Source organism: Lathamus discolor, unplaced genomic scaffold, assembly GCF_037157495.1.
Source record: "Lathamus discolor isolate bLatDis1 unplaced genomic scaffold, bLatDis1.hap1 Scaffold_64, whole genome shotgun sequence".
NCBI classification, from domain to species: Eukaryota; Metazoa; Chordata; class Aves; order Psittaciformes; family Psittacidae; genus Lathamus; species Lathamus discolor.
In genome coordinates this window covers 112,440-130,205 of record NW_027069382.1, presented here as the reverse complement: position 1 = coordinate 130,205, position 17,766 = coordinate 112,440, and the positions used below count along the sequence as shown (strand labels likewise).

At 58.1% G+C, this 17,766-nt stretch overlaps 1 protein-coding gene across 1 annotated transcript; it reads left to right on the top strand.

Annotated features, from left to right (window-relative positions):
- Positions 1–1,592: 1,592 nt before the first annotated feature.
- On the top strand, positions 1,593–16,368 carry LOC136006748 (IgGFc-binding protein-like). Its single transcript, XM_065664812.1, has 13 exons — positions 1,593–1,681; positions 2,841–2,902; positions 3,835–5,082; positions 5,763–6,079; positions 6,396–6,720; positions 7,419–8,014; positions 8,898–9,462; positions 10,699–11,285; positions 11,361–11,934; positions 12,354–12,553; positions 13,466–13,846; positions 14,070–14,356; positions 15,371–16,368. Exons 2-13 carry the CDS (start codon positions 2,851–2,853, stop codon positions 15,447–15,449), a joined length of 5,211 nt encoding a protein of 1,736 aa, XP_065520884.1. The 5' UTR covers positions 1,593–1,681; positions 2,841–2,850; the 3' UTR covers positions 15,450–16,368.
- The last annotated feature ends 1,398 nt before the right edge of the window (positions 16,369–17,766 follow it).

Here is a 17,766-nt window from a genome sequence, read left to right as displayed (position 1 = left end):
GTCTATTTCCCTCTTTTGGGGTCTATTTCCCCATGTTGGGATGGGTTTACAACAAATACACGGATTTTCCCTTCTTTGTGCTCAAATTCATCATTTCCCCCCTTATTTGTGCTTAATTTGGGATTTCCCCCTTCTTTTTGCTCTGATTTACGACAGATTTAAGGTTTTCCCTTCTTTGTGCTCAAATTTGTGATTTTCCCCCTTATTTGGGTACAAATTTACAATAAATTTAAAATTTTCTCCTTCTTTGTGATCAAATTTGTGATTTTTTCCCTTATTTGGGTACAAATTTACAATAATTTAATATTTTCCCCTTCTTTCTGCTCAAATTTGTGATTTTTCCCTTATTTGGGCACAAATTTCCAACAAATTTAATATTTTCCCCTTCTTCATGCCCAAATTTGTGATTTTTTGTGCACAAATTTCCAACAAATTTACAATTTCCCCCTTTTTTTGTTCTCAAATTTGTGATTTCCCCCCTTCTTTTGGCCCGAATTTGCAACAAATTTAAGATTCCCCCTTTCCTGGGCTCAAATTCCTGCTTTTCCCCCTTATTTGTGCTCGAATTTCCGATGTTTCACCTTTTTCGCCCCCGAATTCCAGGGCGGGTTTTGGTGCCAGGGGCCCAAATGGGTCACGCTTGCGCGGGGACATCCCCATATTCCAGGAAAGGCATTCCCAAACTGGGAATCTTTTCCCCTAAAACGGAGCTTTTTTACCCCCAAAGTGGGGTTTTCCTATAGCCCCACGCATTGCATCCACAACACGCTCCAAGGCGCCGACAACACTCAACCCCCCCCATTCCAAATGGGATAACTTGGGAATATCCCCCCTTTTTCCCCCTTTTTCCCCCTATTTTCCCCCTTTTTCCCCTTTCCCCCCTTTTTCCTCCCTTTTTCCCCTTTTTTCCCCTTTTCCCCCTTTTCTCCCCCCTTTTCCCGACCTTTTTCCCCCTTTTTTCCCCTTTCCCCCCATTTTTCCTTCCCCCGTTTTTCCCCTTTTTCCCCCTTTTCACCCCTTTTTTCTCCTTCCCTCCTTTTTTCCCCTTTTTTCCCCCTTTCCCCCCTTTTTTCCCCTTTTTCCCCCTTTCCCCCCTTTTTCCCCTTTTCCCCCTTTTTTCCCCTTTTCCCCCTTTTTTCCCCTCTTCCCCTTTCTTCCCCTGTCTCCCCCCTTTTTTCCCCCCTTTTTTCCCCTTTTCCCCCCTTTTTTCCCTCTTCCCCTTTCTCCCCCTTCTCCCCCTTTTTTTCCCCACTTTTTTCCCCTTTTCCCCCCTTTTTTTCCCCTTTTCCCTTCCCCCTGTTTTCCCCTTCCCCCCTTTTTTCCCCTTTTCCCCCCTTTTTTCCCCTTCCCCCCCTTTTTTCCCCTCTTTTTTCCCCTTTTTCCCCCTTTCCCCCCTTTTCCCCCTTTTTAGCCCCATTTTAGCCTCCACCCCCCCCCCCCCGCTGTGATTTCGGCCATTCCAACCCCCCCCCTTCCCCCCCAATCCCTATGTGGGAATTCCGGGAATTCGCCGCCTTTCGGCCCTTGCCCCCCCCCCCCCCCCCGGGGGCGTTTGAACCAAACCCCGGCTTTTTTAACCCATTCTGGCCGCCGGCAGCGACGGCCGAGGGCGGGCGGGGCGCCCGGGAGCAGCCGGCGCGGATTTGGGGCGAAAGCGCCGGATTTTGGGGCTGGAAGCGAGGTGAAGGCCCCGCGGGGGTTAAAAGCAGCCGGGATCGGGCAGCGCTGGGGGAAGGGGCGAAGGGAGCCAGGGAATTCCTGAAGTGTTCGGGGGGGGGGAAGGGGGAAAAGGGGGAAAGGGGGAAAAGGGGGGAAAGGAAAGGAAAAGGGGAGGAAAAGGGGAGGAAAAGGGGAGGAAAAGGGGGAAAAAGGGAAGGGAAAAGGGGGAGGAAAAGAGGAGGAAAAGGGGGAAAGGGGGGGAAAAGGAAGGGAAAAGGGAAGGGGAAAGAGGAGGAAAAGGGGGAAAGGGAAGGGAAAAGGGGAGGAAAAGAGGAGGAAAGGGGGGAAAAAGGGAGGAAAGGGGGGAAAAGGGAAGGAAAAGGGGAGGAAAAGGGGGAGGGAAGGGAATGGGGTGGGAAAGGGGAAGGAAGGGAAAAGAGGGGGGAAAGAGGAGGAAAAGGGGGGAAAGGGAAGGGAAAAGGGGAGGAAAGGGAGGAAAGGGGGGAAAAAGGAAGGGAAAATGGAAGGGAAAAGGGGGAGGAAAAGGGGAGAGAAGGGAATGGAGTGGGAAAGGGGAGGGAAGGGAAAAGAGGGGGAAAAGAGGAGGAAAAAGGGGGGAAAAAGGGAGGAAAAGGGGAGGAAAGAGGAAAAAGGGAAGGGAAAAGGGGGAGGGAAGGGAATGGGGTGGGAAAAGGGGGAAAGGGAAGGGAAGATGGGGGAAAAGGGGAGGAAAGGGAGGAAAGGGAAGAACTGGGGGGGAAGGGGATGAGGGGGAAAAGGGGGAAGGGGGAGGAAAGGGAAAGGAGGGGGGGGAATAGGGTGGGAAAAGGGGGAAAGAGAGGGGGAAATAGGGGAAGGAGGGGAGGAAAGGGGGGAAGGGGAAAGGGGGAAGGGGGGAAGGGGAAAGGGGAAGGGGGGAAGGGGAAAGGGGGGAAAAAGGGAAGGGAAAGGGGGGAAGGGGGGAAGGGGAAAGGAAAGAGTGGGAATGGGAGAAGAAAGGGAGGATTGGGGGGAAAGAGGGGGAAAACGGGCAAAATAAGCGAGGGCAAAGGGGGGCGACCCCCATGGGACAGGACCCCAGGGCCACCACGGCCAAGCCCGGAGCCTCCAGCCGTGGGGCAAAGAGAAGCCCCGTTTTGGGGGGAAATCGAAGGATTTGACCATTTTCTCCTCCTCTGCAGCAGCAGAACCATGGCCGGGGGGGAAGGCAATGTCCTGAGGGGCTGCACCAGCAGGGTCTGGGGTGAGTTCAGTGGTCAATGCCCATCACAGCAATGCCCATCAATGGCCATCAATGCCCATCAATGCCCATCAATGCCCATCACAGCAATGCCCATCAATGCCCATCACAGCAATGACCATCAATGGCCATCAATGCCCATCACAGAAATGCCCATCAATGGCCATCAATGCCCATCACAGAAATGACCATCAATGGCCATCAATGCCCATCACAGCAATGCCCATCAATGGCCATCAATGCCCATCAGATCAATGCCCATCAAATCAATGCCCATCAGATCAATGCCCATCACATCAATGCCCATCAATGCCCATCACAGCAATGACCATCAATGCCCATCAATGCCCATCACAGCAATGCCCATCAATGGTCATCAATACCCATCAATGCCCATCAATGCCCATCACAGCAATGACCATCAATGCCCATCAATGCCCATCAATGCCCATCACATCAATGCTCACCAGATCAATGCCCACCAGATCAATGCCCATCAGATCAATGCCCATCAATGGCCATCAATACCCATCAATGCCCATCAATGCTCATCACAGCAATGACCATCAATGCCCATCAATGTCCATCACATCAATGCCCATCAATGCCCATCAATGCCCATCAGATCAATGCCCATCACATCAATGCCCATCACATCAATGCCCATCAATGCCCATCACATCAATGCCCATCAATGCCCATCAATGCCCATCAATGCCCATCAATGCTCATCACAGCAATGACCATCAATGCCCATCAATGCTCATCACAGCAATGACCATCAATGGCCATCAATACCCATCAATGCCCATCAATGCCCATCAATGCCCATCACATCAATGCCCATCAATGCCCATCAATGCCCACCAATGCCCACCCCAAGCCCACCTTGAGCCCCATTCCCCACCCCAAGGGCCCCCCTTGTGCTCCCCCAGGGCTGCTCTGGCTGCTCCGCGCCTCTGCCTCCGCCAGCCCTCACCTCGGCGAAGCCTTCGCGGTGGCCTTCGTGCAGAACGGGCTGCACCGGGCCCTCCGCAGCGACCTCCGCCTGCTCCTCACCGCTTACTCCCCGTCCACCTCCGTCACCGTCTCCATGAGGAAGCCGGCGCTGAGGATGACGGTGGAGGCCGGCGCGGGCCAAACCGTCGTGGTGCAGGTCCCCCCCCAGGCAGAGATGGTTGGGAGCAAAGCCTTCGGCAACGCCGTGCTGGTGACGGCCACCGCCGCCGTCTCCTTGGTCATGGTCAACGAGAAGCCCGCGTCGGTCGACTCCACCGCGGTGCTCCCGGTGCACGCGTGGGGCACCGAGTACCACGTCGTGACCCCCGGCGTGGGCACCGACCGCTACGGGCAGTTCGCGGTGGTCTCGTGGGACGAAGGCGCCGCGGTTGACGTCCACCTCAAAGCCACCGTGAGCTACCAAGGCCGGACCTACCCGCGGGGCTCGGTCCTCGCCATCGCACTGGAGCCGTTCCAAGCAGCCCAAGTCCAAAGCGCGGCCGATCTGTCCGGCACCCGGATCGTGGCCACTAAACCCGTGGGCGTCTTCACCGGCCACACGTGCCTGGCCAGGTTCACCCAATGCGACCACTTGGTGGAGCAGCTCCAACCCGTTTCCAGCTGGGGAACCACCTTCATCGTGCCCCCGTTGCCCTTCGAGGCTCAAGCGGACATCGTCTACGTGTCCACCTCGCAGAAGACCCGTGTGGAGTCCCAGCACGGGGTCACCAAAGAGGTCCGGGAGCTACGGCCGAGCAGGTCAACGCTCTACGGTCTCCAAGCCTTCAACACCCTGCACCTATCGGCCAGCGCCGGCATCCAGGTCATGTTCTTCGCCGACGGAGGCACCAAGGAGTCCGTCTCCTACGACCCCTTCTTCATGGCCATCCCAGCCGTCTCCAGCTACTGCCGCTCCTACAGCGTCATCGCCTTGGATGGGTACCAGAACTACGCCCTGCTCATAGCCAAGACCTCGGAGGCGTCCGCGACGACGCTCAACAAGGGCCCCTTGAGGAACGCAACGTGGAAGAGCGTCCCAGGGACCGAGTACTCCTGGGCCGGGCAGAGCTTGGGCACCCAGTTCTCGGTCCATGTGGTGGAGAATGAGGGGTCCCCTTTTGGGGTGCTGAGCGTGGGCATCCGGGAGCAGAAAGCCTACGGCATGGCGGCTGTTTGCGACAGCGGTGAGTGGGCCATGGCCACCTGCGCCACGTCCGCCCGGCTTCCTTTGGGTGGCCAAACCCACCCGAGATAGGTTGTGATCCATGAATGATCCGTAGGCTAATGGGCTGTCAATGGAAGGAGCCTCAAGTGGTCATCAACCCACATGGTCAAGGCCAAGCCTTGGAGGCGCTGGTTGACCACCTATGGTGATGGTGGCCACAAGTGGTCAACCCACATGGTCAAGGCCAAGCCCTGGAGGCGCTGGTTGACCACCTATGGTGATGGTGGCCACAAGTGGTCAACCCACATGGTCAAACCCAAGCCCTGGAGATGCTGGTTGACCACCTATGGTGATGGTGGCCACAAGTGGTCAACCCAGATGGTCAAACCCAAGTCCTGGAGGCACTGGTTGACCACCTACGGTGACGGTGGCCACAAGTGGTCAACCCACATGGTCAAACCCAAGCCCTGGAGGCGCTGGTTGACCACCTACAGTGACGGTGGCCACAAGTGGTCAACCCACATGGTCAAGGCCAAGCTCTGGAGGTGCTGGTTGACCACCTATGGTGATGGTGGCCACAAGTGGCCAACCCACATGGTCAAGGCCAAGCTCTGGAGATGCTGGTTGACCACCTATGGTGATGGTGACGCTGTCCCTGTCTCTCTCCCCATGGGCCATTCCATGTGTGGTTCCTTCTAGATCCCTGCCGGCTCCTGAAGTGCCGCACGAAGGAGACCTGCAAGCTGGAGAAGGGGGTGGCCACCTGCATCCATGACTACATGGGCACCTGCATGGGCTCACAGGCCTTGCAGTACCACACCTTTGACGGGATGACCGTAGACATCCGTGGCGGCTGCACCTACACCATTGCCAAGTCCTGTGGCGACGATCCCACCTTGGTGCCTTTCGTAGTAGAGGAGAAGAAGAGCGAAGGCGACGTCAAGGAGTGGTTGACCAAGGTCTATGTCTATGGTTCCAACATCTCCATCCATGTAGGGGAAGGAGGCAAAATCCAGGTGGGTTCTTCCAGGTCTTGGAAGTGGTTTTCCATGGGCAAAGCCAAGTGGAAGAGGGTAAAACATGGTGGTGGGTGAGGCTGGCATCAGAACCTAAGGAGAACGACCAAAACCATGGAGAACTGGGGCGCAGAGGTGAAGGGAAGGGTGTCTGGCACCTCACCGAGGTGTCCCCCAGAGGCGTCTCCATCCAAACCACGGCCACTTTTGGGTTGGAATCAAGGAAAAGGCAGGTTTAAGGCCACAAGTGCACCATGAGATGGGGTTTTGGGGCCGGAGATGCCCAACCACCCTTCTCCTTCTCCTTTCCTCCAAGGTCAACAACAAGCCCATCGACGTGCCCTCCACACTGGAAGCTGGGAAGATCCAGATCTCCCAGAACGAAGGCAGGCCCATGCTCCAAACAGCCTTTGGGCTGCAGGTGACCTACGACGAAGACTGGGCCATAATGGTGGCCGTGCCCAGCAGCTACTTCGGGGCTACCTGTGGCCTCTGTGGCAACTTCAATGAGGACCCGGAGGACGAGATGAGCCTTCCCAACAGCACCCAAGCCGCTACCATGGAGGACTGGGCTGAAAGGTGGCGAGATGCCTCCTGCCATGGTGATTGTGAGGGCCAGGAGATGCCGCAGGACGCGTGCGGTGAGTTCCTATGGGGGTCTCCAAGATCTGCTCATGGGGATCCAAGCCCACCCCATTGAGTTGATGCTTGGAGGCGTTGAGTTGATGCTTGGAGACGTCAACCGAGTTGATGCTTGGAGATGTCAACCGAGTTGATGCTTGGAGACGTCAACCGAGTTGACGCTTGGAGACGTCAACCGAGTCGATGCTTGGAGATGTCAACCGAGTCGATGCTTGGAGACGTCAACCGAGTTGATGCTTGGAGGCATCAACCGAGTTGATGCTTGGAGGCGTCAACCAAGTTGATGCTTGGAGGCGTCAACCGAGTTGATGCTTGGAGACATCAACCAAGTTGATGCTTGGAGACCTCAACCAAGTTGATGCTTGGAGACGTCAACCAAGTTGATGCTTGGAGGCGTCAACCGAGTTGATGCTTGGAGACGTCAACCAAGTTGATGCTTGGAGACGTCAACCGAGTTGATGCTTGGAGGCGTCAACCGAGTTGACGTCAACCAGCACCAAGGAAGGGTTGGGTTGCTCTTTCCAGGCCAAAGCACCCCATAATCCACCTTCAGCCCCATAGCACCCCCCATCGATGTAGGACTTCCCTGGGGGACGTGTCCTGGGCTCACTTGTAGGCATCGTCCGAGTCGGCCTCGCCGGCCTCGTCCCTCTCCGTGCTCTGTCTGAGGTCTTCTTCTCCACTCTCACCCCAACAGCTCAAAGGTGCCCCCCGAACAGCCACTTCGAGGCCTGTGGGTCAGGGTGTCCCCCCACCTGCACCCACCCCGGCGGTCCCACCCCCTGCACCGATCCCTGCACCCCGGGGTGCCGTTGCGACGAGGGCTTCGTCCTCCACAACCGCACGTGCGTCCCAAGGGAGACCTGCGCCTGCGCCCACAACGGCCGCTCCTACGGGGCCCGGGAGGAGTTCTGGGAGGATGGGACGTGCCAAAGCTGGTGTAGATGCGACGGCGGCCGAGTGACCTGCAGGAAGAGGGGCTGTAAAGCCCATGAGAAGTGCGCGGTGGTCAACGGCGCCCCGACGTGCCAGGTCACGAAGCACCTCACGTGCATCGGGACGGGCGACCCTCACTACACCACCTTCGACGGGCTGAGATACGACTTCCAAGGCACCTGCGTCTACCAGTTCGCCGCCCTCTGCGCCCAAAGGGACCCCGAACTGGTCCCATTCACCGTCAAGGTGGAGAACAACAACCGGGGCAGCAGAGCCGTGTCCTTCACCAAGACCCTCACCTTGGAGGTCTACGGCGACGTCATCACCATGAGCCAGGAGCACCCGCGCAAGGTCATGGTAGGTGGCCACCAAGCCCACGTCCAACCGGGATGGAAAGTGCTTGTTTCCTGCCCCAAAAAAACCCTTTTCCTCTTGTTTTTCCACCGAAACCCATCCCATATCCCGTCGTCCTTCTTGGCTCTCCACTCCCCTATGGAGTGAACCACTCCCTCTGTCCAGCTGCAAAGTGACTCAGCTCCTACGGGAGCGCTTCCATTCACACCTTGTCCCGGCCAAAGCGTTGCTCATCAGGGTTGGGAGCAGCTTTTCCCTTGTTTTCCCTCTTGGAACAACGTTTTCCCGTTGGATAGCGAAGCCTCCACCTGGAAAACGCCCAGCTCTTGAGCAATGCCGGTGCTCTGGGGAGCTGCATCCATGGCAAGAGTTTCGCAACCTTCCCTGGGTCTTGACCCCCCTGGATTTGGCCGGGAGCTTTTCCTGGCGTATGGAAAACCACCCAAATCCCAAGGGAGTGGGGTCTGAAGTGGGAGCTCTCCACGTGGAAAGTGTCGCTCAGCCCCAGCCTGGGTGGCAGTGGAGCAGGAATCCTCTCCCAAAAGGACTTCCAAGACCTCAAGGGGCTACAGGAAAGCTGGGAAGGGGCTTCGGACAGGAGGGATGGGATGGGGAGGAACAGCTTCCGATGGAAGAGGGAGGCTGGCAAATGGGACCTAAGGAAGTTTTCCACCAGGAGGGTGGTGGGACACTGGGATGGGTTGAACTGAGCAGGTTCGGATGAACCAGGCCGGGTCAATGGGAGCGACCTGGTCTACTGGAAGGTGCCCATGTCCTTAGGCGGCCTCCAAGGCCCCTTCCAACCCAAACCTATGCAACCACCCGCATCTGGCGCGGGTTGCATGAGCCCGGGCCCACCACCGACCTTCTCCAACCACCTCCGCAGGTCAACGGCGCCTTCGTGGGGCTCCCGTTCACCAAGAAGGACCAGTTCGAGCTCTACCACAGTGGTGTCCATGGCTTCGCCCGCACGGCCTTTGGTCTAAGGGTGAGCTTCGACTGGTACAGCTACGCCCGCGTCCTCCTCCCCGAGGCCTACGCTGGTGCCGTCTGTGGGCTCTGCGGCAACGCCAATGGAGACCCCGACGATGACTTCGTGACCAGCGATGGCCAACGGGCCACCGACGAGGTCCACTTGGCCGAGAGCTGGAAGGTCGCAGACGTCCCCGGGTGCTCCTCCGGTTGCGAAGGGGATTGCCCGACGTGCACCCAAGAGGAGAAGGAGCCCTACCGAGGGGATGGGTACTGCGGGGTCATCACCAAGGTGGAAGGTCCATTCAGGGCTTGTCACAGTGTGGTCGACCCAATGGCCTTCCTGGAGGATTGCGTCTTCGACGCCTGTCACTACAGAGGCCACCGGGACACCGTGTGCAAAGCCATTGCTGCCTATGTGACCGAGTGCCAAAGCCATGGAGTCAGCGTGGAGCCATGGAGGACGCCGACCTTCTGCGGTGAGTGGGGTCGGAAGGAGGCTCTCCATCCTTCCCGGCCAGGGAATGATGGTTTGGAGGGCAACCAAACCCACTGGGGCTTTGCTTAGAGCCAATGGAAGCCCCCAAACGCTTCCCAAGTTGGGTTGGATTGTCCCGTATCCAACATCTCCTTGTGATGGAGTGGGCTCCTCCTCCTCCTCCTTCGCTCCGAGACCAAAGGTTGAGTTGGAAGCTTCCAAGGCAACGTTCCGTCCTTCCTCCATCCCTATTGTCCCCCAGACCCTTCCCAAGTTGGGTTGGATCGTCCCATATCCAACATCTCCTTGTGATGGAGTGGGTTTCTCCTCCTCCTTGGCTCCAAGGCCAAAGGTTGAGTTGGAAGCCTCCAAAGCAACATTCCGTCCTTCCTCCATCCCTATTGTCCCCAAATGCTTCCCAAGTTGGGTTGGATTGTCCCATATCCAACATCTCCTTGTGACGGAACGGGTTCCTCCTTCGCTCCAAGGCCAAAGGTTGAGTTGGAAGCTTCCAAGGCAACGTTCCGTCCTTCCTCCATCCCTATTATCCCCAAATGCTTCCCAAGTTGGGTTGGATTGTCCCATATCCAACACCTGCTTGTGATGGAACGGGTTCCTCCTTTGCTCCAAGGCCAAAGGTTGAGTTGGAAGCCTCCAAAGCAACATTCCGTCCTTCCTCCATCCCTATTGTCCCCAAATGCTTCCCAAATTGGGTTGGATCGTCCCGTATCCAACACCTCCTTGTGATGGAACGGGTTCCTCCTTAGCTCCAAGGCCAGAGGTTGAGTTGGAAGCTTCCAAGGCAACGTTCCATCCTTCCTCCGTCCCTCTTGTCCCCCAAATGCTTCCCAAGTTGGGTTGGATTGTCCCATATCCAACACCTGCTTGTGATGGAACGGGTTCCTCCTTCGCTCCAAGACCAAAGGTTGAGTTGGAAGCCTCCAAAGCAACGTTCCGTCCTTCCTCCATCCCTATTGTCCCCAAATGCTTCCCAAGTTGGGTTGGATTGTCCCATATCCAACACCTGCTTGTGATGGAACGGGTTCCTCCTTTGCTCCAAGGCCAAAGGTTGAGTTGGAAGCCTCCAAAGCAACGTTCCGTCCTTCCTCCATCCTTATTGTCCCCCAGCAACGGGAATGCCAAGCCCGGCGCCGTCCCCGCAGCGGTGCCGCACCACGCACCCCATGGGCTCCCAACGGGCTCACCCTTCCTCCTCCTCCTCCTCTTCCTCTCCCAGGTCCTTCCTGCCCTCGGCATTCCCACTACGAGCTCTGCGGGAGCGGCTGCCCGGCCACGTGCCGCGGTCTCGCCGCCGCCTGCGGCTCAGCGCCGTGCACCGAGGGCTGCTTCTGCGACCGGGGCTTTGTGCTCAGCGGGGACGAGTGCGTGGCGGCCAGCGAGTGCGGCTGCGAGCACCGGGGGCTCTACTACAAGAAGGGCGAAGTCTTCTTCGCGTCGTGCCGGGAGCGGTGCCGCTGCGAAGGCAACGGCGCCGTGCGGTGCCAAGAGGCCTCCTGCGGCGCCCACGAGGAGTGCAGGGTGCAGGACGGGCTCTTGGGGTGCTACCCCACGGGTTACGGGCGCTTGGTGGTGTCCGGGGACCCCCATTACGTGACGTTCGACGGGAGAGCCTTCGACGTCCGCGGTTCTTGCACCTACGTCTTGGCGCGGCTCTGCGAGCCGGAGGGCCGGCTGGTGGGCTTCTCGGTGCTGCTGGAGCACGACGTGGGCCACCGCGGCGACGTGGCCTTGATGAGGAAGGTGGTGGCCTCCATCCACGGCTACACGGTCAGCATGGAGAGGGGACGGCCGTGGGAGGCCACGGTGAGTCGGGGTGGGTGTCCCCACGGCCCCCGTATCCCCCATGGAAACCCTTCCTCACCCCGTGCCCACCCGTAGGTGGATGGAGAGCGCCACGCGCTGCCCTTGGTCACCAAGGACCAGAAGCTACGGCTCGGCCAAGAAGGCACCAACATCGTCCTCTGGACCGCGGCCGGCATCCGGCTCCTCTACAACGGGGCCACCTACCTCCTGCTCACCGTGCCCGACGCCTACAAGGGCCACGTCTGCGGCTTAGGTGGCAACTACAACGGGGACCCCGGCGATGACTTCCGGAAGCCCGGAGGCTCCTTGGCGTTGAGCACCGAGGACTTCGTCTCCTCCTGGAAGCTCCATGGGGACGCCGGGACCTGCACCGACGGCTGCACCGGCACCGCCTGCCCCGGGTGCGATGCCGACGCCGCCGCTCCTTACGCGGGCAGCGGATCCTGCGGGATCATCCGCGACCCGCAGGGACCCTTCGGCTCGTGCCACCCCAGCGTGAGCCCGGAGCCGTACTTCAACCACTGCCTCCACGATGTCTGCGCTGCCGCCGGAGAGCCCGGGGTCCTGTGCCACAGCGTCCAAGCCTACGCTGCTGCGTGCCAAGCCGCCGGCGCCGGCATCCGAGCCTGGAGAGCGCCCGCTTTCTGCCGTGAGTTCCCCACTCAGCCCCCCCCAGGCTCCCGTTCCCCCCATAGAACCCACCCGGTCTGACCGTTCCGGAGGCGAGGTCTCCGGCGCTGGCCGCACCGAGGGACCCCAAAGCTCAACCCGCCCCAAACCCCACCAAATCACCTTCAAACCACCCGAAGAAGCCCCTTGCGGGGGGCTCCAAGCACCCGTTTCCCACCTTAGAAACAGGGAATTCCGCCCCACCACCTCCGCGACATCCCCACGGATCTAAGGGGGCCGAAACGGGTGCCGCTCGGCGCCGTTGCGACCGGGAACGCTCCCGTTCGGGCGTTCAAAGCAGGGTTCGGTCGCTCCATCGCCTTCTGTTGGCATCGGGCGCCACCGGGGCCGTCCCAAGGGGTGCAGGCGGCCCTAAAGGCGTTTCTCCTTCGTGCCCAGCCCTCGCCTGCCCGCCCCACAGCCACTACGAGCTCTGCACCCGCACGTGCGACTTCACCTGCTCCAGCCTCTCCGCGCCGGCGCCGTGCACGTGGGCGTGCTTCGAGGGCTGCCAGTGCGACGACGGGTACCTCTTCGACGGGGGCTCCTGCGTGCCCGTGGAGCGCTGCGGCTGCTCGCACCAGGGAAGGTACTTCCAGGTGAGCTCGGCCGGCGGCTTGCGGCCGGCTTGGAGAGCCCGTCCCCATCGAGCTGGGTGGTCCCAGCCTTCAGTGTCCCGTCGAGAGGATGCAAGGGGTTTGGGGTGAGCGACTTTGACGGGAGCCTCTTAAGGCCACGCGTCCGGAAGGGCGCGGGGGGTGACACCCCCAGATCCGTGGTTTGCTCCTCTGGAAAAGGGAAATCAGTTCGGCGAATCCCATCATCTCCATCATCGCCACCACCTCCACCGTCTCCATCATCTCCACCATCGCCACCATCTCCATCATCTCCATCATCTCCATCATCTCCATCATCGCCACCATCGCCACCATCTCCATCATCTCCATCATCGCCACCATCGCCACCATCTCCATCATCTCCATCATCTCCATCATCTCCATCATCTCCACCATCGCCACCATCTCCATCATCTCCATCATCGCCACCATCGCCACCATCTCCATCATCTCCATCATCTCCACCATCACCACCATCTCCATCATCTCCATCTCCATCATCTCCACCACCTCCACCATCTCCACCATCTCCATCATCTCCATCATCTCCATTGCCACCATCTCCATCATCTCCATCTCCATCACCTCCACCATCTCCACCACCTCCACCATCTCCACCATTGCCACCATCTCCATCATCTCCATCTCCATCATCTCCACCACATCCATCATCTCCACCATCGCCACCACCTCCACCACCTCCACCATCTCCACCATCTCCACCATCTCCATCATCTCCATTGCCACCATCTCCATCATCTCCACCTCCACCACCTCCACCATTTCCATCATCTCCACCACCTCCACCATCTCCATCTCCTGCTTTTTCTCCCCCTTTGGGATCTCCTCCTGGGGACGGACCCGCTTGATCCGCATGGATCTCGCCCTTTCCAGGCAGGCGAGACCATCACCTCCAACAACTGCACCACGACATGCACTTGCCACCTGTCCCGGGGCCTTGTCTGTGAGGACACCCAATGCCCCCAGGACCACGTCTGCTCCACACGGGACGGGGCTCAGCTCTGCCTCCAGCAGCAAGGCCGATGCCACCTCAGCCCGGGGGCCTCCTTGACCACCTTCGACGGCACCCGGGGGCTGCTCCTCACCAGCGGCACCTACAAAGTGGCCGCCCTGTGCGACGAGCAATCGCCCAACTGGTTCAAGGTGGTGCTGGAGGTCAGCGAGTGCCGGGAGGACCACGTCCCCGCCGCCGTCGCCGTCTTCGTCTTCTTCCGGGAGGCCTTCATCACCATCAACACCAACATGGACGTGTGGGTAAGGACCGCGGCCAGCCTTGAGGACCATTGGGCGAGCGCGTTGACTGGAGTCAACTGAGGTTGACTCCAATGAGCGAGCGCGTTGACTGGGGTCATCTCCCCTCTTCCATCCCGAGCGAGCGCGTTGACTGGAGTCAACTGAGGTTGACTCCAACGAGCGAGCGCGTTGACTGGGGTCATCTCCCCTCTTCCATCCCGATCCCCCCTTCTCCTCGCCGCAGGTCAATGGCCTTTCCGCCCGCCTCCCAACCAACGTCTCCCAAGACATCTCCCTGCGTGCCGCAGATGGGAACGTCACCGTGGCCCACGCGTCGGGCATGGACGTGCTCTTCAGCCCCAAAGGCGCCGTGACGCTCACCGTTGGGGCCGCCATGGTCAACCGGCTCTGCGCTCCCTGCGGCAACTTCAACGGGGACCCCGGCGATGACCTGCGGCTGCCCGATGGGCGCCGCGCCGCCGGCATCGCCGAGGTGGTCGATGCCTGGAAAGCCAAGGACTTCGTGGGCTGGTGAGTGCGGAGGAGCCGCATCCGGGGGGCGAGGTGCTCGAGGCTTGCCGGGGGAGGGACCAGGCGCCGTGGGGCAGCCATGGGGTGGGCTCGGTGGCCCCTGAGGACGGGCGCCTCCAGGCTCTTTGGTTTCATCCACAGCGACTGAGCCCCAGAGCCGAGGAGGTGACGCGGGTGAGTGAAGCCTCCTCGATCCTGGCACCGTCGTGCTCCCGGAGGAAGCTGGGTCCATCTTCCATAGGGAACAACCCGGGTCCAGCTTCCATAAGGAAGAACCGGGTCCAGCTTCCATAAGGAAGAACCCAGGTCCAGCTTCCCTATGGAAGAACCTGGTCCAGCTTCCATAAGGAAGAACCGGGTCCAGCTTCCATAAGGAAGAACCTGGTCCAGCTTCCATAAGGAAGAACCGGGTCCAGCTTCCATAAGGAAGAACCGGGTCCAGCTTCCATAAGGAAGAACCCAGGTCCAGCTTCCCTATGGAAGAACCTGGTCCAGCTTCCATAAGGAAGAACCGGGTCCAGCTTCCATAAGGAAGAACCTGGTCCAGCTTCCATAAGGAAGAACCGGGTCCAGCTTCCATAAGGAAGAACCCGGGTCCATCTTCCTTAAGGAAGAACCCGGGTCCAGCTTCCATAAGGAAGAACCGGGTCCAGCTTCCATAAGGAAGAACCGGGTCCAGCTTCCATAAGGAAGAACCCGGGTCCATCTTCCTTAAGGAGCAACCCGGGTCCAGCTTCCATAAGGAAGAACCGGGTCCAGCTTCCATAAGGAAGAACCCGGGTCCAGCTTCCCTAAGGAAGAACCCGGGTCCAGCTTCCCTAAGGAAGAACCCGGGTCCAGCTTCCATAAGGAAGAACCAGGTCCAGCTTCCATAAGGAAGAACCGGGTCCAGGTTCCCTAAGGAAGAGCCCGGATCAGCGGCTCCATTGACCAAACCCTCACCGTCGGGGGGAGGAGAGGGCGAGCTTCCCTCCTCTCCCAAGGCGACATTCCAAGGTATTCCGTGTTTTCCAGCTACGCCTCCAAGCTTGTGCGTGTGGAAGCGGAAGCCCCCGTCTACCCCCTGCAAGAGGCGAGACCGCGCTGGCATTGACCCCGCACCGTGCTCCGCGCTTCCGAAGGCGCCCATGGGGGCCTCCGGTTGAGGCTCTTCCATGGGAGAAGGAAAACCGGGACGGAGCCGCGGTGGACGCCAGCGGGAGCAGGTCCCGTGGCCCCAGACCCATTGGAAATGCTGGATCCAACCTGGAATTCGGCAGAGCCGGGTCTCCACCGGGCAGAGCTGGGAGCTTGGGTGATCCATTCCGTAATGGGTCACAAAGGGAAGCCCAACTCGGCTCAAAATCAAGGCAACAGAACCAATCCCATCGTTTCTTCCCTCAAAAAATGCACTATTCCCGTCTCCTGGTCTCCATGCATTCCCGTCTCCTGGTTTCCGTGTATTCCTGTTTCCTGGTTTCCATGCATTCCCATCTCCTGGTCTCCATGCATTCCCATCTCCTGGTCTCCATGCATTCCCATCTCCTGGTTTCCATGTATTCCCATCTCCTGGTCTCCATGCATTCCCATCTCCTGCTTTCCATGCATTCCCATCTCCTGGTCTCCATGCATTCCCATCTCCTGGTCTCCATGCATTCCCATCTCCTGGTCTCCATGCATTCCCATCTCCTGGTCTCCATGCGTTCCCATCTCCTGGTCTCCATGCATTCCCATCTCCTGGTCTCCATGCATTCCCATCTCCTGGTTTCCATGCATTCCCATCTCCTGGTCTCCATGCATTCCCATCTCCTGGTTTCCATGTATTCCCATCTCCTGCTTTCCATGCATTCCCATCTCCTGGTCTCCATGCATTCCCATCTCCTGGTCTCCATGCATTCCCATCTCCTGGTCTCCATGCATTCCCATCTCCTGGTCTCCGTGCATTCCCGTCTCCTGGTTTCCGTGTATTCCCGTTTCCTGGTTTCCATGGAATGCTGCTTGTGGCTGAGTCCCAATAAACCCTTCTGCTTGTGGCTTTGTGCTTGGAACCTGTTCTTGGGAATTGGGAATTGTCTCCTCCTCCTCGTCCTCGTCCTTGGAGCGGCCGGGGTCAGCGGGAGGTGTCCGTGTCCCTCGGTCCTCAAGGGCCATCCCAGCCCATTCCCGGCCATCCCAAACCTTCTCCGTGCCCCCATTCCCATGTCTCGCCAGCGCTGCGGAGCCGCTGGAGCCCCGGAACCTGCCGCTTCCCACAGCGACCCCGTGGGACTGGGCCGACTTGAAATATCCGGGGATTAACAGAGATATCGGAGCAATTCATTGGAATATCAGCAATTAATTGGAATATTAAAGTAATAAATTGAAATATCCGAGGATTAACAGAGATATCGGAGCAATTCATTGGAATATCAGCAATTAATTGGAATATTAAAGTAATAAATAGAAAATCCAAGGATTAATAGAGATATCGGAGCAATTCATTGGCATATCAGCAATTAATTGGAATATTAACGTAATAAATTGAAATATCCAAGGATTAATAGAGATATCGGAGCAATTCATTGGAATATCAGCAATTAATTGGAATATTAAAGCAATAAATAGAAAATCCAAGGATTAATAGAGATATCGGAGCAATTCATTGGAATATCAGCAATTAATTGGAATATTAAAGTAATAAATAGAAAATCCAAGGATTAATAGAGATATCAGAGCAATTCATTGGAATATTAAAGGAATTAATAGAAATATCAGCAATTAATACAAATATCAAAGCAATTAATAGAGATCTCAAAGGAATTAATAGAGACATCAAAGGTCATAGAAGTATGGCTGCTATAGGGTGTCTATGGGTGCTGTAGGTGTCTATGGGTGCTATAGGGTGTCTATGGGTGCTATAGGGTATCTATGGCTGCTATAGGGTGTCTATGGGTGCTATAGGGTGTCAATGGGTGCCATAAGGTGTCTATGGGTGCTATAGGGTATCTATGGGTGCTATAAGGTGTCTATGGCTGCTATAGGGTGTCTATGGGTGCTATAGGGTGTCAATGGGTGTCAATGGGTGCCGCTCTCTGGGCCGTGGTGCCCTGGAGCTGCCCGTTCATTTACTCAGCAATTAACAGCAATGGGGAGGGACGGGGCGGGGGGGGGGGGGGAATCTCTGGGGGGGGCCGCTCTTTGGGGGTGCCTTTGGGTCCCTTTTGGGGGGGCCTTTGGGTCCTTTTGGGGGGTCCCTTTTGGGGGGGTCCCTAAAACCTCTGGGTCACTTTGGGGGTCCCTATGGGTCCTTTTTGAGGGCAATGGGGGGGGTTCTTTGGGTCCCTTTGGGGGGGGCTTTGGGTCCTTTTGTGGGATAATGGGGGGGTCCCTCTGGGGGCCAGTGGTGGGGTCCCTTCGGATCCCTTTTGGGGGGTCCCATTGTCGACAATGGG